Source organism: Arachis ipaensis, chromosome B6 (genome assembly GCF_059453495.1).
Source record: "Arachis ipaensis isolate K30076 ecotype BB chromosome B6, ASM5945349v1, whole genome shotgun sequence".
Lineage (NCBI taxonomy): Eukaryota > Viridiplantae > Streptophyta > Magnoliopsida > Fabales > Fabaceae > Arachis > Arachis ipaensis.
The window spans coordinates 68389303-68416580 of record NC_142441.1 but is presented as its reverse complement, the minus strand read 5'-3'; the positions used below and the strand labels follow the sequence as shown (position 1 = coordinate 68416580).

The following is a 27278-nucleotide window of genomic DNA, read 5'->3' as shown; positions in this document are numbered from 1 at the left end:
TCCGGAGCTATCGCAAGACCTTCGGGGGGTTTCATGTACACTTCCTCATCAAGCTCACCATGCAGAAAGGCAGTATTAACATCAATTTGCTTCAAATGCCATCCCTTGACAGCAGCCAGTGCCAAAACAACCCGCAGTGTTCCTAGCTTGATAACGGGACTAAACGTGTCTTTATAGTCAATTCCGGGGACTTGAGTGAACCCCTTTGCCACGAGACGAGCCTTATGTCGCTCAACACTACCATCAGGGTGATATTTGACCTTAAAGATCCACTTACAGCCAATCGCCTTCTTACCACTCGGAAGGGAAGTCAATGTCCAGGTTTTGTTCTCATTCAGAGCATCCAATTCAGCTCGGATGGCCTCTCGCCAACAAGGTTCAAGTATGGCATCTTCATAGCATTTAGGCTCAATGTTCAAGATAGCTAATGAGTATGCACTATGCATGGGTGAAAGAGATTTGTATGATAAAAACTTTGAGATATGATATCGTTGATTGGAAGAAGTTTCTCTGTTGTGATTATTAGTAAGATTCATGCATTTGTAATCCTTTAAGTATGCTGGTGGTTTACTAATGCGTGATGATCTTCTCGGTGTGGGGTGAGAAGATGGTGGTACATTATGATGTTGAATGTTTGAGTGAGTGGATTGTGCATGTACTGCTGGACTCGAGGATTCAATATCTGTGGGCTGTGTGGCAGTGTGTATGTGTGGTGTAGGTTGACTAGTGTGGAGTGGATTGGAAGCAGGGGTGTGCAGATCGGTTATGTGGTGGTCAAACAAATCATAATCATGCATGACGTGGGGTGTATTACGTTGCTGAAAAACTGGTTCTTGGGGAGAATCAATAGGCAACTGAAATGAAGCATTATATGGAAAATGATTTTCATAGAATTTGACATCTCGAGATACAAAAATTTCTTTTGAAATCAGATCAAGAAGCACATAACCTTTGGTACCCTCCCTAAAACCGAGGTGAACACATTTTCTTGAACGAGGGTCCAATTTTGTTCTGCTATTCTTGATCGTGCTTGCATATGCTAAACAACCAAATACTCTAAGGTGAGAGATATGGGGGAGTGATTTATGCAGTACTTCAAACGGAGATTTTTCATGTAAACGAGGTGTGGGAATTCGGTTTATCAAATAGACTGCATGGATCACTCCAAAACTCCAATAACACTTAGGTATTTGGGCGTGGAACATAATGGCCCTTGCCACAGCCAAAATGTGTTGATGCTTTCGTTCAACAACACCATTTTGCTGTGGCGTCTCAATGCATGACCTTTGGTGCAAAATTCCAAATGAAGCATAAAAGGTTGGCATTAAAAATTCAGGACCATTGTCAGTCCGAATAATTTTTACAGATTTTTCAAATTGGTTTTTGACAAGTTTAACAAAATTTTGCACCAAAGATGCTGCTTCAGCCTTAGACTTCATCAAATTTATCCAAGTAAATCTGGACTTGTCGTCCACTATAGTGAGAAAATATCTATGGCCACCAATAGACGAAACAGCAAGTGGTCCCCAAATATCAATGTGAATCAAATCAAAATTATTATAAAAAATAGTATCACTTTGAGAAAAAGGCAATCTTCTTTGTTTTCCTAATTGACAAGAGTCACAAGGATGTTCATTTATTGTACAATCAATGAAATTGAAAGTTTGCTTCATAACAGCTAGTCTATTATGAGGAATATGACCTAATCTATCATGCCATAAATGCTGCATATGTGCTCTTTGTGTGGGTGCTGTGATATGGTGTGTAGTATGGTGTTCGCCAAGAGGGGCAGTGCTGTGCTTATTTAGTATGTATAGACCATCAACAGAGTTAGCAATACCAATCATCTTCTCTGTGTGTTTGTCCTGTATCTCACAGTTTATATCAGAAAAAGTCATTTTACAATGCAATGATGCAGTTAGCTTCGACACTGATATGAGTTTAAAATTGAAGGAAGGAATGTACAATGCATTGGTAAGATAAAGATTTTCTGAAAACTTAATGGTTCCCACGATGCAGCTCACAGTGGAAGTACCATTAGGGAGTTTGACAATGATCGGATCAATTTTAAATGTTTCAGAAAAATCCCTGAGGCAATATGACACATGGTCAGTGGCACCAGTGTCTATTACCCAAGGTTTATACTTTTGTATGCAAACATTAAGAGCCTTTATGTGAGATTTAAAATGCAGAATATGTGTCACTTTACCATGAGGAGGTGGCTGAGGTTGAGTTAAAATGTGGTTCACACTATGAATATGTTGCACGTCTTGCTTATTGAGTAAGGCCAGCAAAGCTTCCTTTTGTTCTGGAGTGAAATCGCTCCCTGTAGTCTTCTTCTCCTCCAACTGGGGTTGATTGAAACCGAGATCATCATTGCTCTCATCGATTTCTTCACCTGTGTTGAAGCAATTCATCATTGCTGGGGCAGAGTTAGTGCTTCTTTGCCTTAGATGAGGAGGAAGTTCGTGTTTCTTGTAACACGTATCTACTGTGTGTCCAGTTTTGTCACAAAACGAACACTGCATCCTTGTTCTGCCTCCTCTGCTCCTCCCCCCAGCTTGAAACCTGCCTCCCCTACCTCTTCCTCTCCCTCTGCCTTGAGAAGGCATAGCAGTGTTCAAGGAATTGGTAGGTGCCGCCAAAATTTGAATGTCTGAGGTAGTTTCAAGGCTGAGGAACTGTCTCTCTTGTTGAGTAAGCTTGGAGAGCACCACATTCAGACTCGGCAACTTGTCCAAGAGCATGATCTGAGACCGCACGGTAGAATATTGCTCATTCAATCCTCTCAAAAACTTCACAATTCTGTCTTCCTCCCTTTGACTTCTAATTACTCCTAGATCACATTGACACGTGATACCACATTCACATGATGGTATTTGCCGAAAATTGTCAATTTCTTCCCAAATTGTTTTGAGTTTCGTGTAGTAGGATGTCACATCCAATTTGCCTTGTCTTAATGTGTATAGTTCTTCATATAATTCACCAACACGGTACCTATCCCCTTGATAATAGCGTTGCTTCAGATCAAGCCACAAATCACTAGCAAGATTGTTCCATGTTACACTTTGACGAATATCTGGACTAAGTGAAAGATTTATCCAGCCAATTACATAAGTGTTACACCTTTCCCATATTTCAAACAATGGATCTGTGCTCTCTGGTTTTGTGATGCTTCCATCAACGAATTTTATTTTGTTCTTTGATTTGAGTGCTCTCTACATTTCTCTACTCCATGTACTATAGTTCTGACCAGTAAGAACAACAGTAGTTATGGGGATACCTGGGTTTTCTGATGGGTGAAGAAAATAGGCATTTGTTGGATCTTGAACTGGATTACTGGTTTTCGCGATGTGCGCTTGAATCGCTGATATCTGACTCAGAAATGATGCTATCTGATTCATATCCATGGTTCTTGGACCACCTGTCGAGCCTTCCAAACTTGAATCTGCCATTTCCGGCACAACTTCAATGAATTTCAATGATGAGAATTCAGGCCTTCTTCCCTTGATCTCGTTGATCGGAGTTGTTACCTCACTCTTTGATGAACATACGAGGAGACTAACACACTCTCATCAAACACTGTCGTGAGAGTCCAAGAGAAGAGAAGAAAAGAAATTTAGAGGAGGAAGGGATAAATCTGAGAAATCAAATCGAGAGGGGAGAAATTAGGTCAGAGAAATTAGGAATTGGAAAAAAAAATTATTGATGTGAGAATACGAACGATTGTGGTGAATCGAGAAATTAGGTCAAAGACGATGTCGAAGTGAGAAGTGAAAGAACTATTGAATGGAGAAATTGAAACAGGAGATTAAAAAGGGAATGGATTCATTATCAATTTTCTAGTCACAAAGATCAGAAATCAAGTTGTTCCCTCTTCAACCATGGCTTCCACGCTCACCGCACCATGTTGAAGGTGTGTGAGGGAAGAGGTAAGCAAGTTCAGATTCAGAGCCAATGAAGAGAGTTTTCATTATGACTTCTCTCAAGAAATGTTTTCAGTAACTGCTACAGTAACAAACTACATATGTATATATACTACGCTAACCTGCACTAACCAAACTAGGGAGAACTAACTAAGGCTAACTCTTTATAAATACAACAAACAGCAGTATATATATAGTATATATGTTATATCAGGTAATAATTAATAATATTTTAACAAATATTAAGTATATTCTATATTACTAAAAAAATTTATTAACATTTTTTTAAAGATTCAATAATATTTAATAAAAATATCATAATTGATCTTCTATAATAATATAATATTATGAAAAATATTATAATAAATCTTTGTTTCATGATAATATTTAAAAAAAATATTATAATAGATATTTTTTGTAATACTTTAAAAAAATATTATAATAAATATTTTATATAACACTTAAAAAAATATTACAATAAATATTTTTTGTAACACTTAAAAAAATATTATAATAAATTTTTAGTAACATTTATAGCTATAATAACTATTTACCATTTTTATATTTTAATACGTAACTATTTATTTATTTATTTATTTATTTATATACATTGAAAAAGTATATATTATTATTAATTTATTGAAAATAAATCCATAATAAATTAGTCACAGTTTTATAATTTTAAATTCGGAAAAGCTCTACATCCATGTAAAAATTATATGGATGGTATCCAAGTACCTTCCATTCCACGCCCCACACACTCGTTTGTTTTACACGCGCCTTATATAACGTATATAACGTAATTCTTATTTTGCGTGATCAACCTTTCTCAACGTAAACATTTTCATATAACGTAAACCTTGTTCGCGTTCTTCTTCTTGTTCTTGTTATTGTTCTTCTTCCTGTTCTCCTTCTTCTTCAACCTAATTAAATTTATTGTTCTCCTCTATTTGCGTTTTTCTTCTCTGCATTATGGATCTGGATTGACTTCAACGCAATTAGCTTCGTCGTTCATCTTCTTCTTCGTTTTCTTCTTCGATTTGCACTTCTGAATTGAAACAATGAATGAATCAACTTCAAATCAGTTAAATGAGTGCGATTTGGATAATTCTTCCGAAACGCATCAATTTGATGAGGTTTGGATTATTGAATTTTGAATCGAATTCAATGGAATGTAATTGCTAATTTTATTTGAAGTGAATTGAATAGATTGAGGTGATCTATATCTGAATTGAATTGAATTGATAATATGTTACTGTGAGTAACTCTGGGTGTGAGTAATTGTGAGTAAATGTGAGTAAATGTGAGTAACTTTTCGGTTCGGTAAGTACTAAAGAGTTGATTCACCATGTGCATGTGTTCGGTTCGGTATGCAGAAAGGAGTCTAAAAAAAATTAGACGAATATATTCTGTTTTGTTCCCTAAGCACTATATAATTGTTTCACCATAATTAAAATTTCGGTTCACCATAATTAAGATTTCGGTTCACCATAATTAAGATTTCGGTTCACCGTGCAAACCAGCTGTGTTGTGGATGAAAATTTTTTCCCAAAAGTGGGAATGATTTTCAAGACACTAGAAGAAGCTGGAAAGTTCTACAAACATTATTCCAAACGTGCCGGTTTTTCTACCAAAATAAGGAACACGACTTAGGACAAAGACAAGATTAAGAATCAACTAATTGTATGCTCCAGAGAGGGGAGGTGGAAATCAAAGATATCTCCAATTTTGAAGACAAACCCTTCAGCTGGGTTAAATTGTCCGGCCAGAATTTACGTACACATAATGAAGGATGTTGGTCTTTGGACAATTTTCAAAGTTATTTTGAATCATTCACATCCTTGTTGTCCAGACCAGGCTGAGATGCTCAAACAACACAAGGAGCTTAGCATGTTCGTGCGTCGCACCATTGAAACCCACGAGAAAGCCAGAATCAGACCGAGCAAAACTTACCAATCATTTGTGGCAGTAGCTGGCAGCCACCGTAAACTAGGTTTTATAGAAAAAGACGTCAGGAATTACATCACAAGGGAAGTATGAAATATTTCCGAAGAAGACGATGCCAAAGAATTTGGGATGTACCTAGTAAGAATGAAAGAGAAGAACCAAAATTTCTTCTTTGAGCTCAACCTTGAAGGTGATCACTGCATTAAACATGCATTCTAGGCTGATGCAAGAAGCAGGGCTGCATTTGATTATTTCAAAGACGTGGTTTCATTTGACACCACCTATAACACAAATAGGTATTCGGTTCTTTCAAACATATTTTTGATGTTCAGTGAGTGTATATATTTTGGTTCACAACCTTGTGCTTGTTATTTATGCAGGTACAATTTGGTTTTGAGTTCTTTTGTTGGCGTGAATCACCACAGCTAGTCGACACTTCTTGGATGCGCACTGATGAAAAATGAGGACATCCAATCATTCAAATGGCTATTTGAGTATTGGCTACGTTGCATGGGAGGGAAGGCACCAAAAGGTATTCTTACCGATCAATGCGCATCGATTCAAAGGACAATTGAGTTGTGCATGCCAACAACAATTCACCGCTGGTGCATTTGGCACATTATGAAGAAGATTCCAAGCAAATTAAATAGCTACAAGGGACACAACAAAATTTAACAAGAGATGAGCCATGTTGTTTGGAACTCGTACACAAAAGAAGCATTTGACAGAAACTGGATCGATTTTCTTAGAAAGTACAGCCGCGGAGGCAACAAGTGGCTTTCTGGTAATTGAGATTTAAATTCGAATTATTTTTATGCTCATATCTTTTTTTTCCAAAGCATGCACTGTTTTCGGTTCACCAGACCTTATGGCTTCGGTTTGGTTTGCAGAGCTGTACGAGGATCGTCATATATGGATTCCGGTTTACTTGGATCACCACTTTTGAGTTAGGATGAGAAGCACACAAAGGAGCGAGAGCATGCATTCATTTTTCAACAAGTTCATCACACGGAATAGCTCCTTGAGACAATTCGTGAAGCAATACGACAATTTCTTAGCAAGCAGAGAGCAAGTAGAGAGAGAATTCAATGCTGCAGATTTTCACACCGTGATACCGTGTGCAACAAAATCAGCAATAGAGGCGCAGTTTCAGCATGTATATACCCATAAGAAGTTCAGGGAATTTCAAACTCAATTCAGAGGTAAAGTGAACTGTATCACAAGATCAATGCATTCCACCCTAGGTTTCACAACATATGAAGTAATAGAGCAGGTTTCCAACTCCACATTCAATAAGTTTGTCGTCACCTATGACGCAGTATCACGAGATGTAAAGTGCCATTGCTTGCTGTTTGAGTCTAGGGGCATATTATGCCGCCATTCCCTAAGTGTCTTAAGCTTTGAGTGAGTGGATAACGTGGCACCGAAATACATATTAGAACGTTGGAGCAATAATATAAAGAGGAGGCATACACACATCAAGAGCAGCCAAGATGAACCTCTACTGGAGCCAAGAAGTAAGAGATTTGACGAATTGGTGTTTCGGTCACACAATATATGTGAATTTGCATCCGAGTCTGAAGAGTTGACCGGAATTTTGCACCGAGCATTTGACAAGGTCATGGCGGAGATGGAAGAATATCAAGGGAGAAGCAAAGGAAAAATTTTGTTAACCCACGAAGAAGCGACATTAAGCAATATGAATGACCTTCAAAGCCCACCATGTGTCAAAACAAGAGGTCGGCCCAAGAACAGACTTGGATCAAACCTGGAAAAAAAGATCTCAAATGCCATGAAGAAAAAGAAAAAGACAACTCCAAGCGAGGTAAAATTGACTTACTTTTGATTAGTTAAAAATTCAATTGTTCATTTTACTAATCTTTTGTAGTTGAACCTTTTAGACTCTGGATCATCGATTCAGTCAAGCTCCACTCTTTATAATGCACCAGATATGAATTATCCAAGAGAGGATTGTACAAGTTTTAGTTTTTATTAATGTAAATTTTTGTTCACCCATGAGCAAATTTTGGTTCACCATGGTTACAGCAGGTTTAATTTCTGAATGTTGATAGTCTTTAATGAATAGTCACTTTTTTTGTGAAATTCTATATTGATATATGCAGTTTTTCGATTCCTCTAGTATATTAATTTCTAAGTTGAATAATTATAATTTGTTTTTCGGTTCAGGGTTCAGAGTTCAGAGTTTAGGGTTTAGGGTTTAGGGTTTAGAGTTTAGGGTATAGGGATTCAGGGTTTAAGGTTTAGGGTTTAGGATTTAGGGTTATGGTTTTAGGGATTTAGGGTTTATGGGTTCAGTGTTCAGGGGTTCAGTGTGTTTCAAACTTTTGGTTCGCCTAGTGTATTAATTTCGGTTCACCGTGTTTAGGGTTAAGGGTTTAGGGTTAAGGGTTCAGGGTTTAGAATTTAGGGTTCAGGGTTTAGAGTTTTAGGGGTCTAGGGTTTGGGGTTTAGGGTTTAAGGTTTAGGGTTTAGGGTTTAGGGTTTAGGGTTCAGGGTTCAGAATTCAGAGTTCAGGGTTAGGGTTCAGGGTTTAGGGTTATGGTTTTCAGGGATTTAGGGTTTAGGATTTAGGGGTTCAATGTTCAGGGTTCAGGGTTCTGGTTTTAGTGTTTAGGGTTTATGGTTTAGGGTTCAGGGTTTAGGGGTTCAGTGTGTTTTCAACTTTCGGTTCGCCCAGTGTATTAATTTTGGTTCACTATGTTCTTTTAGAGTTTGTAATGTATTGGTAAATATAGTGATTGCAATCACTGAGAACCTAGAATAAAACAGCAGCCAGACAGTTCCAACAGATATATAAATTAACATCTCAGATGAGTAATCCATCTTGAATCAAATATAAATATTAACATTTGATACATACATTGATATTAAGAATAGATATATACATTAACATTGACATATATACATTTGAAAGAAGCATTGTTTGCTTTTTTAACAAGTTAAACAAACTATATACAACTAGTATATGCATTGTTTGATACATACATTGACATATATACATTTGAAGTAAGCATTTTTTGCTTTTTAAACAAGTTAAACAAAATATTGTTAATTACAACTAGTATATGCTATTTTCTATCTAAATTCCCAGATGTGAATTTACAATAAGGGCTGGAGAGGACAGCAGATGGCTTGGAGAGTCTTATTGCTTCAGATTCCCAAATCACTTGGTCTCTGATTTTGTTCATTTCATGCAACAGAAGATTTGGACTATATTGGTATCTGAATTCATCAATCTCTTTCTACATTTCAATTGAAATGAATTAGTTACATGAGAAATGAACCCAAATGAAATAAAAACAATATCATTCAAAACCCTAATCATATTGTAAAAATGCAATCACAATAAACCTAAACCCTGAACACATTAAATATCAAGTAAATCAAAATCACATTAAATAACAAATTTCATTCAAAGCCCTAGTTATACTGTAAAAATATAATCACAGTAACCCTAAACCCTGAACAAATTAAAAGGAGGTCACCGAACCGAAAAACATTCACTTGGTGAATCAAAATTATAAGAGCCACCGACCCAAAAATTGTTTATGTGGTGAATAAATGGTGAACAAATTTCAATCAACAAGAATAGTATTTCTACATGGAAAAGAACTATTCAACAAAGTAACAACTAACTTCAAAACCCTAGTTACACTATCAACTGAGCTGAATGAAATAAGAAAAGAAAGAAGTTTATTAATTTAGAAAGTACTTACTTGTGTCCAAGCTTTATATTTATATCTCTTCCCACTTTTGATTTTTCGTGGATCTATTGTTTTAAGCCATTTCATCACGTATATTCCACAATCATAGCTAAGCAAGAATTGAGCATAATACGATCAATAGTATACAAAATAAAACACATTAAAAATAGCACTATAGAAGAGAAAGATTCTTACTCTGTACGTTGACCATTCAATTGGATATACTCTGCTTCCTCTTCTAGTCTATCCTCCATTAAGGGTTCCGCCCCAGTGTACACCCTCATCTGGGAAATTATTAAACACTAAAAGAGACAAAAAAAAAAGTAAATAAAGAGAACCAACAACAGTGAACCGAACTCCTCTCATGTACGAAATAATTTGAATAATTTACAAGAAAATAACTTACAACAAATTTGTTCAGTTTTTTCCTCGAATTAGGTATATGTTCTGACAGCTTATTGATAAGGTCAAGGACATATAATTTCTTTTTGTTGACATTAGCAATCCACAACCACCAATGCCCTCCATTGCAAATTGGGACAAATAGCTGAAGTTTTGAAAAATTATAGAATATTTCAGTCGAAACAATAGCAAACAAGAGAATTATCAAAGAATTTTTAGAAATTGCAACTTACAAATGGATGCGATGCAAGTTTTCTTTTGTCAAGAAACTGGCGGTGGTGGGCATACTGCTCAATATCAAACCTGTAGGCCTTGTTTGTCCTCTTATCAGTGTACTCCACGTCATGTGTTCCCAACATAAAATTTTGCAAAATGAATATCAGTTGAATCACATTTCCACCGAACCCAACACAATTCATATGCTGAATAAAACGTGAAAAATATTCAATCATCAAGAGAAAAGTTTTCTTCATGCAAAAGAACTCAACAGAACACATAAGAATCAGGTGAACCAATATTAATATTCTGACTGAACCGAAAAGGAATCAGCAGTGAATAAGAAATTTAGCTTACCACAATATCCAGCGGCACAATGTATATTTGTTCCTAATACCGCCAAACTTTGATTTGGTTGAGAATCATGCTATGCATACTGACAACCTACACGAAGAAAAGTTATGAGATAAACTGTATAAGAGTGTTTAGAAAAATTATTATTGTTAACACAATTGGAAAAGAATTTACCGAGGCATGCACTTGTTCTTTGAGCATTAGAGACATGAAATATTCTCTTAACCCCTCATAAAGTGCCCATGTTTCAAGACAAATATTGCTTCATATTCGTTGCTACTGTCATTTGTCTTTTTCACATGTGTCATCTAATGATAACACTTTTCGATCAACTCCTTCGAGATTTTTATCTTTTTTTCCGGAGTTTTGAAAACTTCAACAGCTGGTAAGGTTGGCTCGGAAGATGTTGCTTTAGCAAATTTAATGCTGCTGTCACTCCAGCATCTACCACCGCCTCTGCCAGGATTTCAAGCTCTGAAACACTCTCTTGAGAGGGCTGAGTTGGTTGAGATGCTGGTGGACTTATCCCAAGGCTAAAGGAAGGCCTTTCATTTTCCTTTTGCCTAGGTTGAGCAGCACTGCAAGATGATAGATATTTAACAATGATATTAAACAAAAATGATATTAATCATTATAGTGAACCGAAATCCAAACAAATAGTGAACCTAAATCCAAACTTACAATGAACCGAAATGATATTAAACAAAAATGATATTAAAGAAAAGCAAGTAACATACCTATCAAATGATGACAAGATTAGAGTTTCTTGTTCTGATTGCCGTGCCACTGGAGGTTCTTGGAATTGTTCTTTATCAAAAACTTCATAGACATTGTCATCTTTGAAAAACTTTTCAATAACAGAACTTGTAAGAGACCCCGTAAAGAGACCCCATAACACCTTACTTTTTTGGTTCTGGAAGGCAGCTATAAGAAATAGAAGAGAGTCCAATGACAACAAAACATTGAATTCATTTCTGGTTTCAACTGAACCATAATTAAACCATGTATAAGCAGTAAACATTATCGGTATTTATATAAGTAGTAAAACTTACACATCAACAGGTGCTTCTTGTTCAGATTGCTGTGCCACCGGAGTTTCTTTGGATTGTTACTCTTGTTCTTTGGCAGGGCCGTTGCATTAAATAGAAAACAGTTCAATAACAACCCAGAATTATTATCCTATACCATTAAAATTAATAAAAAAAAATTTATGTGAAACTTACTCTTCATCAGAAACTTGATAGACATAGTCATCTTTCATTAAGTCTTCAATTACAGAACTCGTAAGAGACACTGGAACACCCTACTTTTTGGATTCTTGAGGGCAGCTGTAATAAACATAAGAGAGTCCAAAGACAAGAACACATTGAATTCATTTCTGGTTTCAACTGAACCATAATTAAACCATGTATAAGCAGTAAACATTGAACAAGATTCATGTGGTGAATAAATATTTATTAACTTACTCATTATTAGAAGTTTGTTGTGTTTCATTTTATGGAGGAACATAGATGAAGTCATCTCTGATCAACTCTTTCTGAACATAATTTGGAAGAGACAATGCAAGAGGAGGTCTAATGAATGTAAACAAGGATAAAGTTAATGTTGAATAATTAGAATTTTTTTTGAAAAATAGGAATTTGCACATTGAAAAACTCACACTTCCAAAGGTTGAGAACGAGTTTCTTGTCAAAACTCAATGATTTGTAGCTCAGAATCAGGTGTAGCTCTAGTGACATTTAAACACATTTTCCTTGTGATTAATTAAACAAGAATTATTACCTAAATCTAAAAGAGTAACATAAATATTTTTAACTTACACTGGTGGAGTTTTAGAAGCCTTTCTTGGGAAGATTTTCTTTTTTCTAAAATATTTTACCGGGCTTTCAGGCGTATTTTTCCTAAAAAACATAACAAATTAAAATTAGAAACCAAGATTCAAAGCAGAGATCTAGAAACACATTAAATTCATTTTTGGGCAACCACTGAACTGAAAGTACAATATGCAGTGAACCAATTTACCTGTTATTGCTCGCGACATTTACAGAACGTGTAGAGCTTCCTTGAGTCTGTAACAGTTGTTCGCTATGCAGATTTACAGTCGGCACTCTAAGCAAGATAAATAAATATTAGTAATTCAATCTTGAGGAATTAGAAAAGGTTGTAGCAAAAGTAAGCAAAGAAAGAAAAAGAACTCGGGAATAATAAAGTGAATCTTACGTCTGAGAGAATTCATTTTGTGCCTCTGCTGAGTCAAAGTGATCCGGAGTAATGTTTGTTGACTGAGCTCCAACATTTCTTTTCTTTGATCTTTTTTCCCTTATCATCTCCAATGCTTATTTTCTTCTTTCGACAGCATTGTCTTTTGCTTGTTCAGTTCTAAAAGTTCATAAAATAAGTATCAAGGAACCTAAAATGTAAGTATCAATAAAAGAAAATATGATTCGAGAAACTTACTCCTTGTCAGATTGGGCTTGTGTTTTTGACATCCTTTGCAGTTATTTTCTTTTTATTACGGGTGTTTTCTCGATTTTATTTTCTCTGGAATACAAACAAACACATCAAATTTATACTGAAGATAAGACACTAACAATGAAGTCAACCAAGCTGACAGACACCACTGAACCGAACTAAATTAAAGTGCTAAAACGAAAATTAGAAGCTCACCGAACCGAAATTAATTCATCTGCTGAACAAAAATTGATACATATGCAATCATCAAAACGTCTCACAGAAATTACGCAATACTTACTAGCTTTCAGATTCACTTGTACTTTCTAAATCTATTGGCACATGCTTTGTTTTTTGGTTTATTTTTTAACCACCTTTAGTGGTTGTTTTCTTTTCTTTGTTTCGTTTTTTTTTTTTTTATTTCTTCTTCTTTGTAATACATATGAACAAGTACATAAGAACAAATTTAAGCAAATACAAGTTAAATGAAATCAATATCAAAATTAAACTTACTTGCTTTCGGATTCAGATTCAAAGAATCTTTCCTCTTCCGAAGAAGAATCCATCTCGACAGTTTTCTTTTTTATTTTCTTTCCTTTTTCTTTCTTGTCCAAGTTACTTGTTTTTATTTTTTCTTTCTTTTTTATTTTCTGTACAGAAGTCCCTACAACAAAAACAAGGACTCAATTATTTAATCATCAAAAAAACACATTAACAATCCGGTGAACCAAATGAAGTAATCCCACCGAACCGAAAAATATTCATATGGTGAATAGTACATGAAAACTATTTAATCATCAAGAAAAATGTTTCTTAATGCAGAAACATTCAAATCAACAAACTAAGAATTGCAAGTAGGACAAATAAATTAATTATAACCTAAAACAGAAGTTTATTTAGTTAGTAGAGTATTTTAAAAGCATTTGAACGTAAATTTTTTGGGAAATTTTAGTAGAATATTTACCAATGGTTTTGTTGCTTTGAATGAAATCCGTTCAATCATCATTTTCCTTGTCCGATGGGCCACCCATGGTGCAGGGGGAGCATCAGGTGCAAACGGACGGGGAAACTTGGTTTCGTGGAAGTATATCAACATTAATACAAAAACACAACCATCAACAGACTGTTTCTTCCTCTTTCTCTTGTTTTCAACTCTTTTCATCAAGAAGTTGAGCACATGCTTTGCCCAATTCTATTTCCGAATGTTGTCCACATGAAAGATTGGTGGCTTATGGATTGGGGAGGCCACACTTACCATTGTGGGGAGTAAGAAGCACTTTTGTATGAAGACAACAAAAGTCCTCTTGAATTTTTTCCGGTTCTCCTCCCCTTCTACACTCATGTCCAACACATTCCTTGTCAAAGTCGCCAAAAAAATATTTTTGACGCTGTCAAATATTTCCTTGTCTGCTAGATTCAGGTCGTTGTAATCAACCTTTTCAGGAAAACGATTTTCTATAATATTTTAATAGCAAAAATCAGTAAAAAATGGTCAGTTTAATTTTCTGGATACCAATGAACTGAAAATAAGCAGTAAGTGAAAAATGTATTGCCTCCGTTGGTTATGCCGATGGCAGCTGCTACTTTTCGAGGAGTTATGTATATTTTCCCCTGGAGAGTTTTCAGGCATCATTTCTCTTCATCAAACCGATCAAGCAATTCTTTCAACAGTGTATTAGAGACGTTCATTTCTAGGACATTTGCCAGGATACCAAATCCCATTTCTTCCACAATATCTTTCTTTTCTTGACTCATTTTCCTTTACACTGTTGCTATTGCCTTTGTTTGGCATCTGCAATAGTGAGTTTTCTGCAAGTTTTGAAACAGAATGTGAGGATATATTTATAATACAAAATAGATATTATTCGAATGAAAGCGGATAAATATATTTAATCTGCTTACGTTATAATGTACCTTCTCCTTCATTGTTGCCATTTTCTTGTTGTGTTTTGCTGTAATGAAAAATTTTGGTCAATACTTCATTGAATACATCAACAAGTACAAGCATGTATCTTAATCAAGTCAATTAAAATGCAACAGCCCACCGAACCGAAAATCGTTCATGCACAGAACCAAAATCACAAAGGGTGCCGAACCAAAAAACGTTCATGTGCTTAATAAATGATTATCAACTTTCAATCAACAAGAATACTACTCCTCCATGCAAAAGAAGTACTGAAGATAGTAACAATCATTTTCAAAGCTCTAGTTAAACTATCCACACAAATAAGAACAAGCACGTATATCTTAATCAAATCAACATCTTTCAAAAGAAAAGATTTTTAAATTTAATGAATTAGGTGTTCTTTCAAAATGACCTTTGCAAATTGGCTTCTTTAAAATGCCAATTGTCCTAAACAAAACTTATTCAATACATCAACAAGCACAAGCATATATATCTTAATCAAGGTAATTAAAATGCCACAACCAACTGAACCGAAAATCGTTCATGCACAGAATCAAAATCACAACGGCCACCGAACCGAAAAATGTTCATGCACAGAACCAAAATCACAAAGGCCACCGAACCGAAAAATGTTCATGTGGTTAATAAATGATGATCAACTTTCAATCAACAAGAATAGTATTCTTCCATGCAAAAGAAGTACTGAAGATAGTAACAAAGCTCTAGTTAAACTATCCACACCAATAAGAACAAGCACATATATTTTAAAGCCCTAGTTATACTATCCACTGAATTGAACGAAAATAACAACAAATTTCATTCCAAACCCTAGTTATACTGTAAAAATCGTTCACAATAGTTCAATCTACTAAACGAAGCAAATCAAACCAGTAAAACTAAAATGCAAGTAGGTGAAACGCGACATTGCAAGATTTTAAATAAACAGTAGTTTTCTTATACCTTTGGTAGTCTTTGTTGCTGTTTTCGTTTGTTTCTGGTTATTGCTTGCGAAATCTTCTTCCGATTCCTTTGCAGTATTGATTTCTGCAGAAAATGTGATTGAAATTGAGTGATGTTCAGAGAGATTTGAAGCGAATAAGTGTTTTGGTGTATTGGTTTCGTGTTGAAGATGTAATGTTTTTTCATAATGAAGCGCAAATGAAAAAGGAGAAATTTCTTTCGTGTCGGACGCGTATTTTTCATTCTCCATTTAACGCGACTGATTTTATTTGAGCTTCTACCAACTTGATTTTATGATTATATAGATGTGTAGCAGCCTGCTTTATTATAATTCAATTATTTGGCGAACATAACTTAAATCGATTGAACACAAAACCAATAAACGGTTGGATGACGGGTTTTCATAGGCTTGAAGAAAACACAGCATATGCATACAAGAATAGCAGTCTTTGAAAATGGGTTGGTGCTTATGTAAGTGTCGACCCTTGTCAACGTTTTCTTCACTCTTGTACTCCTCAAAACCCTCTCTCCCCTTTCCCTCCACTTTCCTTCCTTCTTCTTCCATCAAATCCAGCTTCTTTTCTTGTTCAATTTCTTCTTCTTCTGCGTTAGCCACTGGAACCTTCACTTGGGAAGATGTGTTTCGCGTATCTCAATCTACAGAAGAAGAAGAAGAAGAAGACAACAACTCTTCCTATCTCCATGGCTACTTCCACAAAGTCCAATTGTGCAATCGTGGCTCTGTAAGCAAAGTTCTCACCTTTCTACGTCTTTTTGTTTCTTTTCCTCATTGGGTACACAACTCTGAAGCAAAGTTAATGCCTTGCCTTTTTTTTTTTTCAAATATCCATACAAGATTTGGTGAATTAGGGACTATCTTAGATAGAAGTGACATAATTGAGACTATGTTTGGTTTGTTTATAATTGTCTTGAACTATGCTCCCTTTACGGGCCGAGTTTTTCTGAGTAAATTTCGAGAAAAAAAAATTCATTACTTCTTTATTTTGATTTTTGAAATTTGGGTCATGCTAATTCTAAATAGTAGAGTCTTCCATACTTTGCATGATTGAGTTTACTAGTATTTGATGTTACTGACAATGAGATTGATTTCAGGGGAAACAATCCGAGTTCCTTCCATTTGTCATTGAGGGTCAAACTGTTGGATTCGTTCACGCTGGGTAAGATTTGTTCAAACTGTTACTCTTTTTCTCTTTTTGGGTACTGGAATTCTTGTGTTGTGTCATGTCATTACTTATCTTGGTTCACTCAATTACTTGCACATAGTGTTCTGAATTCCAGTTCTGCATACTGTGTAACGAATTTTCTTTAAACGAATACTTGTAATTAAATTACAAAAGTAGCGAATCGCATGCCAAAACAAACTGCATACCGTACCAGCCTTATGCTATCTATGTTCATGCATGCTTATTTAGTTAATTAGTTAGTTAGCATGAGCGTCCATTGGTTGATCTTGTTGCATACTAGCTTAATCAATTCTTTAGATTTTTCTCGTGTTCAGGTTTGTTGAGAATTTCAAGAGCTTTAGCGACGTGTTCGTTTATATCAAAGATAACTCCAATGGAGGCTCCGTTGGTGAATGTGTTTCCTTGCATCCAATGCTGAAGACGGCCGAGGAAAGAACCAGTGCGGTCACATATGTAATAAAGTGTTTGGGTGAGAAGCATATTCCAGGTATACGGAATGAGGTACTGGTTATGAACTTACTATAATTGTGGAACATGTCAGATTTCATCCTCCTTTTTGGTGGTTTTCTAATGCCTTACACATGCTTCATGTACATATTTTATCAGCTCTACCCTGTGGTATCATCTTTTGGCTCACCTGTTCTCTTTTCATTAGAACGTGCTGCAGCTCCGTATTTTGGCATAAAGGTGTGTGTTAAAATGCTCCATGTACTTAATTACCAAATGCTCTTTCTAACTTATCCCAGTTACTGCATATGTTTGAAGTCATATAGTCAGATGTTAAATCTTTTCTATCATCCAGGCCTATTAATTTTCCCCTAAATCTATGTTGTTATTTCTACTATTCAGAAACACATTTAGCCACAAGTTATTGTTTTGGGCAACAATTAGGATTTTATTTTATTTTTCCTGCTTTCAGTTTTGTTTTTCTTCACCAAATCCTAAAATTAGAAATAGAAATTTTTTTTCTCAAACCAAATAGAGCCTGAGTTTATATTAGTTTGTGGAATTGAAAGTTGCCAATTTTGAATTCTTTGTTTACAATAACTGCAAAGTATCACAAGAGTCTCTCTAATTGATAGGCCTGTTTATATGCTGAAGCTATTGTTTATTATAAATTTTCATGAACCTGTTTTCCCTCTTCAAAGATTAGGCTTATGGAATCCATATGAATGGCTATGTTGAGATTGATGGGCAGAAGCACCTGTGGGTAGGGAAGAGAAGTAACACAAAACAAACATATCCCGGAATGCTCGATCACCTAGTTGCTGGAGGACTGGTGTGTAATTTCATATTTATTTTTTTGCAAAGTAGGCCAATTATTTATCTGCAATATATAATTTGTGAAGCATGAATTTCGGAATCAGAAATCCTCAGTATCTTTCACATCAACGATATGCAACTCATGGCATATCAACATGTTCTAAGTATTTTGAACACTCCTCTAAGTGTTTTTTGAGATCTCTTTTTCTCAATATCAATAACTCCACATTTTTCCGCTTCAATTTTAGTATCTTACATTCTCTCGCCATTTCAAATATCCAGCCCATTCATCTATTATCTTGCATCCGTCCTCATTGACTCAATTTTCATTGTTGGGTCTCTTTGTTTATTTATTGCAAACGAACCCTTTTAATTTCTAGCAAGTTTTTGAAGCTTCAAACTTAAATTGAAAATATAAGATATGCAATCAGTTATTCACAGAGCTGGGAAATGTTTGTCATTCCAGCTTTTGTTGGTTAGGACCTGAACACTGTTAACTATGTGTAATGATCGAACGAAACCTGTATCAGCAAATGAATAAATTTACTATATTTGAGTGTTACCTTCAGTCAATGTATATCTTTAACGATCGAATTAATTGGCACTGTTGCAGCCGCATGGAATCAATTGTAAGGAGAATGTTGCGAAGGAATGCGAGGAGGAAGCAGGAATACCCAGGTCCATCTCTATCAGGTAAGTTTCCCATTATCACACCATCTTCCATCCGAGTCTAGCACGAGCTACGATTTTTTCTTTTGTACTCTTTTGCTGTCTAATTTTGGCACATTGCTTTCCTCACAGGGCTAAACCTGTCAGTGCTGTTTCATATATGGACATAGATGGGTACAGATACAAGAGGGATGTTCTATTCTGTTATGATCTGAAGCTTCCTGAAAATTTCATACCGAAAAATGAAGGTAATCCTATTAAACATGTTCTTCAATTATACTATCAAAAGGTAATTTCGGCAAATCATTGCCCACTGAAATAACTAGTTAAATAAAATATCAGATGGAGAGGTGGAGAGCTTCAAGTTGATACCAATTAGGCAAGTTGCAGAAGTTATAAGGAAGACACAATTTTTCAAGCCGAATTGCTCTCTTGTAATCATCGATTTCCTGTTCCGACACGGGTATCTCTTTCATAATCTTCTTCTGCATCTTTGCATATGCTTTTATCTTAACATGAGTATAAAATGGTAATGCAGTCATCATTTTACCTTGGAATCTCCATGCTTTATGTCTATGTTAGTAAAACGAAAATTTCAACCGGAGGATTAAGTGTTTATCAATAGGTCAAAAGCTAGAATTGCGTCCGCACTTGGATGGCTAAACCGTTTTTCTACAGTTGGAAACATAAATTGTGATTACAACTCATACAAAGTAATAGAAGAGGGATAGTCTCTTGTATTCCGAGATTATTCTTGGAGTTGTTCCAGCAAAATCTTGATGATTCATGTGTTCTGTTTATTGTAGGTACATCAGTCCTGAAAATTTTGGATACTTGGATCTCCTAAGAAGCTTAAGAATAGGAGAGTGCTCCTAACACACAAAGCATGATCACTATATTTACTAGTACTGGTATATGCTTATGCTCACATTGGTAATTTTTGTGACTACTTTTTTCTCAAGAATCTGTGAAAAAATAATTGTCTATTTCAGACATTGAATATGGTCAAAGAACTCACATCCGATCCAAAATTCTTGGTATTCTTAGACTTCATTCTAGTCAAAATTTCGGCGCTGAATTATTTTTCTTTATTTCTTTCTTTTTCTAGTTGCAACTACTTCAAGACTAAAATAAATGGTATATGTTTTTGTGCAAATGGGTGTCCAAATATAAATTAGAGGAGACTCATTTTCAACCTCATGTTGAAAAAAAAAAAAAAAAACAAAAGAGAAGAAAAACTAAATATAAATAAGGTACATTTGCACAAATCTAATTGGCAATTTGACACCACTAATTCTAAAAGTACAAACTACATTGAACAAAGAAAGAAAAAAAGAGGGTTTCAAACTACAAACAAATCAATAACTAATTGGCAAAAACCACACTATTTCCACAACAATCGACCAAGAGACCCTTATATGCTTCTACAATTACATATTTTTTATTTGTTTCCCATGACATCTCCCAATCTGACAGTTTAAGGACTAATTCACCGCTGATTGGAGCTTTATTTACGAATTTGTTGCTGGTCAATGGGTTGCTGCATTCACAAAGCGACTGACACTTACTTAAGCGGACTAGTGAGCTAACTAGAGCAACTCAACTTGGTTGCTTCTACAATTACATATGAACATAGATATATATAAAGACAAATCGAGAGATACAAACCTATTTAGAGAAAACATGAACAAACTGAAGACACCTAAATTTGATTGAAGCCAAAGCCTAGAACCCCATTAAGCACCTTAACTAGGTCAAGGTGTGCGGTTAACTGAGGAAAGTGTCCATTAGTATCTATGATCTCCAATGTAACTTTCCCTTTAATCTTTTTCTCCATGTATTGAGCTACACTACGTGGAACAACCATGTCACTAGAGGTTTGAATTATGGTACATGGTGTCTCAACTTTCTCAAGAATATCTCTATAGTCACTGCAAAACACTGTTTTAGCAAGTGAGAGTGCAACTTCACCTCTCATTCTTTGCAAGCACTCTCTGAATTTGTTCACTGAGGCCATATCATTTGGATCCACTACTCCTAAGGAGAATGCTGAAACCCAATTTTCATAGTTGGATTCTATGTTCTTCAATAAATCTTCAATGTCTGAGCTTGTGAAGCCACCTTCATAGTCATCTATGTTTGTATACCTACATGTTATGCCAAAAAGTAAGAAGGATTAAATATATTTCTTTTATTTTAATACTAGTTTATTAATTGGCACTAATCCTCTTATTTATTAAGCATTTGTAATAATGACATGTGAGATTAGTCGAGATGGTAATTATCTTACACATTTTTATTAAATGATCTTAGATTAAGTTTTAGAAATAGTAAAAAGTATTTTTATAAATATATAGAGTTTAATTTTAATGCACTGACAGAATAAAATGTTTTACACAGTCGTGCAATTCAAGGTTATTAAACTCGCGAGTCTAAGTAAACTCGTGGAGCTGACCTAGACTCGACTCGCGAGTTAACTCGTAGACTCGTACGGGTTCACCTGTTATGAAGTTTATATATATATAACATACATAATGTATATTTACTCAATTCTAACCCTTCAAAATTAATAATATCAATCTTAAAGCACATAATAAATTAAAATAATAGCATACATTATAACAAATACTTTAAATTACACATTCAAATCCTCTATAATTATTCTTATACAAATACAACATAGAACACACAAAATTAAAAATTCTAAATCTGTAATACTATATCTTTAATTGAACATTGAACAATATCAAATAATCAAATTAACTGTAATAAAAATAATTAATTACTAATTAGCCATGAAGTGGTGAACTATCTGGCTATCTAACATAAACGATAAGCAATAGGCTAAAATTAGAAGCAATAAAAAAATGTTTTTTTTTTTCAAAATGACGCTTTTTTAGCAAAAATGAAGAAAAACACAAACTCGCTAACTCGGTTCTAGACTCACGAGTTTGTCCAAGTTTGACCGAGTCTAGCCGATTTTAAGTAGGATAGAGTCTATGCCCGAGTCAACTCGATTCCATATCTAAACTCGTAAACGCGTACGAGTTTACGAGTTAACTCGAGAGTTTGACAACAATGGTGCAATTACATCCATTGTTTTGAATGACCATTCATGCGATCAATGTAAAAGGTAATTATTTTTACTAATATGACATTACATAATTAGATGCACATATAAAATTACTTTACACTGACAGTGCATCAAAATTAAATTCAAATATATATAGCGAATGACAATTTTAGAAAAATAAAATGTGTACTAAATTCCTCCAAATCTCCATTAAATATACTCATAGGTTTGACTTGTTATGGAATAAAACAAGACAAGAAAAGTTGTTCTAGACGCTATAGAGAATCCAATGAAACTAAAAATAGGATCATAAATATGTGTTCACTAGACACCAATAACCATAAAAAATGACAAAAAAAGAGCTAAAAATTCTAAACAAAAAAAACTTTTTTTGTGAACATTATAATGTGAACTTTTATGAATATGACATCCAATTATTAGTTTTGCAAAACAAAAAACAAAAAAGCAAACATCTTATATTCCAGCAGAAATTGATTCCTTATTTTATTATAATTATAATGAATTAATTATACTTTCATCAGAACATATTTTTATCTTCCTATTTTGGTCTTAAATATAAAATTCAAATGCAACTTAATAGTATAAAAACTGATAAAATATTAAAAATATAATTATTGATGTGTCTTCTTTTATTATTTTAAATTTTTAGAAAAAATATTTTCATAATATAGCATCAAAATTTTTGCTATTAAAAATTTTAGAATTCGATTATTGTTAGACTTAAAAAAAAGCAATATAAAACAAACGAAATTAAAAAAAAATATTTCTAAAAAGTGTGTCTTCTCTTTTTATTTTTTTTTTATTTTTAAAGGTCTAAGACATAGACAGCCATCACACCAAAAACCAATGCTCCAACAGTATTTATATATTCAATTTGTTGATGGGGCTAATTGGCCGGCTAATTTTGGTGGTTCAAATTTTAAAGAGGAACCTAGAGAACAACCTTCCAAATTAGATTTTATCAAAGTTTTGTGCCAACATAATTAAAGTCGGAAAGTGGGAAGGGAAAGTGAAGTTTTGTTTTTTATATAGAGAACAATTAGGAACCAAAAGCATATCAGCAAAAATCAGGCAAAATGTGTTTGGATTCCATAAAAAATCGGGTTTTAGTTTGTGCTCCGTGATCTCAGGAGCGGTTCAAACATATTATTCAAAAAGTGATTTTAATTAAACGATTTTGTTTATTTTTTGGTTGGTCACATTTTGGTTCCATATACTTTTCCTTTTATATATACATATAGAGTTACAGCCTGTGTGGCCTAACTATAACATGATCCAATTTATTATAATATGTTATTTGTGGATGAAAGCAAGAGTTGCAACAAACCCACCATGCTGAAAATGATATTAGCACAACAATACAATAAAATTTGGATTCTCTCATCGCTCACCCAATCGCGTTCAGACCACATTTTTTGCTTGGTTCTTCTTGTAATTGGTTGGTTTAATTTATTTGGGATTATGATATAGGAAATTAATTTTTTTTAATATGTTAAGTTATAATCAGCATCAACTAATAATAATTTGTACATCTAAAAATTGAAGTGTATACCTGAAATTTAAAAATCACAAGTTTATGTTGGTTGATTTTTATTTTTTTCTTGATTTATTTTTTTAAATATCTAAATATCATATTTTGTGTTAATATTTATTTGAATATTCTGATTATTATAAATGCTAATTTTAAATAGAGAAAAGTTCAAGAATTAATAAAAATTATTGTTTTTTATTAATATTTTTAGTTATTAATTCAATTTTTTAGTCTAACAATTTAATAATATATTTTAGTCTATATTTTTAAATATTATTAACTAATTATTGACTAAAAATAATTAATTTTATTGCTCATCTAACTTTTTTTTTAAATATTCAAATGAGTTCCTCGTTAGAGTGAATGTTTAGACTCCTAGGTAGAATTTTGGGGACATAAAATATTCCAAGTTCCCTTTAAAATAATAATTATAAAATGCACTATTATAGTTCTCCTATAGGGAGAAGTTACTATTGCATCGGATAGAGAAAATTAAAGTGAAGAAAACAAATAGCGTGTGGGATAAAACAAATTCTATAGAGATGACGGGATTGGTGACACAAATTAAAAATAATTAGGAAAAGAAGTGACAAAGTTAAGAGTGAAGAAGAATACATGCATGTATGAGAAACGGGTGGGGAGAAATAGGGATAGAAATAATATTTGTATTATAAAATATTAAAATTTTTTTAAGTATATTGATATACCGATATTTCAGTTATTTTTAATTATTAGTTTTAATTATAAAAAATATATAATATATAATTAAAAACAACAGTTAAAATTCACTTGTAATACCGATATACTTAAAAATTTTTCGTAATATTTAGATATATTTATAAACATTGTAAAATATAACAGCAGATTTTAGTTACGTATTTTTTTAGCAGGGTATTTTTTCTATAAAAACATTATAACCATCATAAGTTCATTATTGATAGATATAATATAAAATTTAGTTACTGTAACATAATTGAGACAGTTATTGTACATAACTTTTTTTTTTTTTTGCTATGATGGCTATTATTATGCTGACTACAGCGAATATACAATTTGACTATTTTAAAAGTACTATTAAAATTAAATTAATATTTTGTAATATTTAAAATACTTTTTAATTTAAAAATAAAAAATATTATAAAAAATATGACTTTAAATTTTAGTAATAAAAAATACTGAAGAATTAATAAAATTTATTATTTTTGACCATCACTTTTAGTCATAAATTCATTTTATTTAGTCTAATAATCTAATGATGTATTTTTAATTAATATTTTTAAATATTAATAATTAACTGCTGACTAAAAATAATAAATTTTACTAGCTTTTTAACACTCCTCTTTAGTAATAGTCACTATCAATTTCATCGTTTAAATAATTTGCACAAAAAGACGTTAAAATGATAATATTCTTAAAGAAATGGAACCATTATGAAAAATAAGATTGTACTAACAAGTATTCTTATAATAAATGATTTAAAAACACTTGCTAAAAAGATTTATGAAAAGTATTTTATCATTGAAAAAATAAATAATTTTTTAACTATTATTTTTTTTTTGTGATAATACTCAATTTGTCACTTTAAATTTTAGAAAGATTTGAATCTAGTTTCATTTGGTATTGAAATATCATATCCCAAAAAGTAAAATGAAAAATACAATAAAAAGGCATAGGACAAAAAACAAAAAACAAAATACAAAAAGAGGAAGAAGAAATTCAAAGAGAGCTTCTTAATAACATACACAAGGACTTAAAATTAGCCCCAACAACAAATAAAAGCTTTAGAGAGAGCACAAAGAACTATCAAAAGAGGGAGACAACAAATAAAAAGAAACCATCAAATCATCACTTTGAAAACTTTCAAAGAATATGTCAAGTCAAGAACTATCAAGAACTATCAACTATGCATCTAGCTATTCTAGCTAGAAATCTAGTAACAACCATAAAGTACAAAGAAAATCTCTTCAAGAGGAAAAAAACTAGAAAAGCAACAATTTTATCAGAAATACCCAAATCGGAACTTTTAGCAAATCAATTTAATTTTTAACAAATTTTAATTATTCAATTAATTCTATTTTTTATTTTATTTTGTTAGACAAATTATTTTTATGTCAAATTTTAGTAATTTTAGTTATTATTATTATTCAATAAAAACATAATTTAAAAAAAAATTTGAGATCAGTTCATTCATATAAATAATCTGATATAAGATTAATTTGTTTGACAAAATAAAAATTTAAAAATTAACTTAGTGATTAAAACTTATTAAGTAATAAAATATTCTATATAAATTTTTTAGCGATATTATGTAAAAAGTAAATATTAGTTAGAAAATAAAACAATTATAGAAAGTAGTAAAAAGAAGAAGTAATAATTATGTAAGTAATAGAAAGAAACCTTGGGGAAGCACCAATGAGAAGAAGCCTTTTGAAGAGATCAGGTCTTTTAATGGAGGCCAAGCAACCAATCATGCCAGACATGGAATGGCCAAGAAAGTTTACATCTTTAAGGTTCATCTCAGTCATCAAAGTGATCAAGTCATCAGCAAAGGGTTCCAGTGAAGAATACTTATTTGGGTCATAGAGGCTTTGATCCTCCACAGCAGCAGAGAAAGGCCAATCAAACAGAACAACCTTGTAATTGTTGTTGTCATCAAACATGGGTGCTATGATCTTGTCCCATATTGACTGCTCTGTCCCATAACCATGTGCAAGAACTATGGTCTCTCTTCCTGATCCTATTATTCTTGCATTTAGAGCACTTGATAGCCCCTTCTCTGGTATCATCTTGCTTCTCTTTTGTGTTTGTTGGGAGAGAGTTAGATAGATAGAGAGAGGCACTATTTGGAGAGAGGATGTGTGGTTTTATTGGTTGTTGGCCTTGTCCATATTTATAATAGGCAGATAAGTATGAAACTCTTGTTTAGTTCAACTAGTTAAAAGGTTTTTCTTGTTTATGTTCATATTAGACTTTTCTTTTTTTTTAATAATGCTATTTGTATATTAAAATCAGTTATTAAAGTCAGCAACTAATGTATTTGTGTATAAATATATGTGTAGTTTAATTTATTTTCAATATGTATTTATATTCCAATATCTATTTGAAAAAGTATAGGTAACCAACAAGATTTTTGAACAATGTGTAAACAATGTGAATTAATAAGGTTAAAAGAGTAAATTTAATTAGTAACATTAAATTAGGGTGTAGTGTATTTTCATTTAATTGGTGGTTGTTTATGTTGTTCAAAATTTTCATTGTTTCCCTAACACTTCCCTATGTATTTTATACTGATGACTAATTTTAGTGATTGATTTTGATGTACATGTAGCATTATTTTTTTTTATTGGTATCGACATACATTAATGTGTCGTTGTGTACGATATTTTCTTTTTTATATGATACTATGTTCTTTTTAATTTTATTTGTGTTTAAATAAAAATAAACAAGTCTTGAGAGGTAAGAGCTGATATTACACGGTTAATATTGCAGTCAATATCCAACACACAAAAAATTCAAAACTCTTAAAAATATAAACATTTAAAACTCAACTTGAATAAATATCTAAATTTACATACTAAGGACACAATTTTTAAGGTGTGTGACACATTTTTTTTTACACTTAATTCATC

At 33.1% G+C, this 27278-nt stretch overlaps 2 protein-coding genes across 2 annotated transcripts; one reads left to right on the top strand and one right to left on the bottom strand.

Annotated features, from left to right (window-relative positions):
* Nucleotides 1–16232: 16232 nt before the first annotated feature.
* LOC148561189 (nudix hydrolase 20, chloroplastic-like) lies at nucleotides 16233–20055 on the top strand. Its single transcript, XM_088491858.1, has 9 exons — nucleotides 16233–16630; nucleotides 17001–17065; nucleotides 17407–17593; nucleotides 17699–17779; nucleotides 18246–18371; nucleotides 18969–19048; nucleotides 19157–19272; nucleotides 19367–19487; nucleotides 19831–20055. The coding sequence occupies exons 1-9, from the start codon at nucleotides 16343–16345 to the stop codon at nucleotides 19898–19900; spliced, it is 1134 nt and encodes a 377-aa protein (XP_088347984.1). The 5' UTR covers nucleotides 16233–16342; the 3' UTR covers nucleotides 19901–20055.
* Nucleotides 20056–20247: 192 nt separating this feature from the next.
* LOC107644342 (strigolactone esterase D14) lies at nucleotides 20248–26532 on the bottom strand. The gene is made up of 2 exons (XM_016348179.3): nucleotides 26047–26532; nucleotides 20248–21171 (listed from the first exon to the last, which is right to left on the bottom strand). The coding sequence occupies exons 1-2, from the start codon at nucleotides 26433–26435 to the stop codon at nucleotides 20727–20729; spliced, it is 834 nt and encodes a 277-aa protein (XP_016203665.1). The 5' UTR covers nucleotides 26436–26532; the 3' UTR covers nucleotides 20248–20726.
* Between the last annotated feature and the right edge of the window lie 746 nt (nucleotides 26533–27278).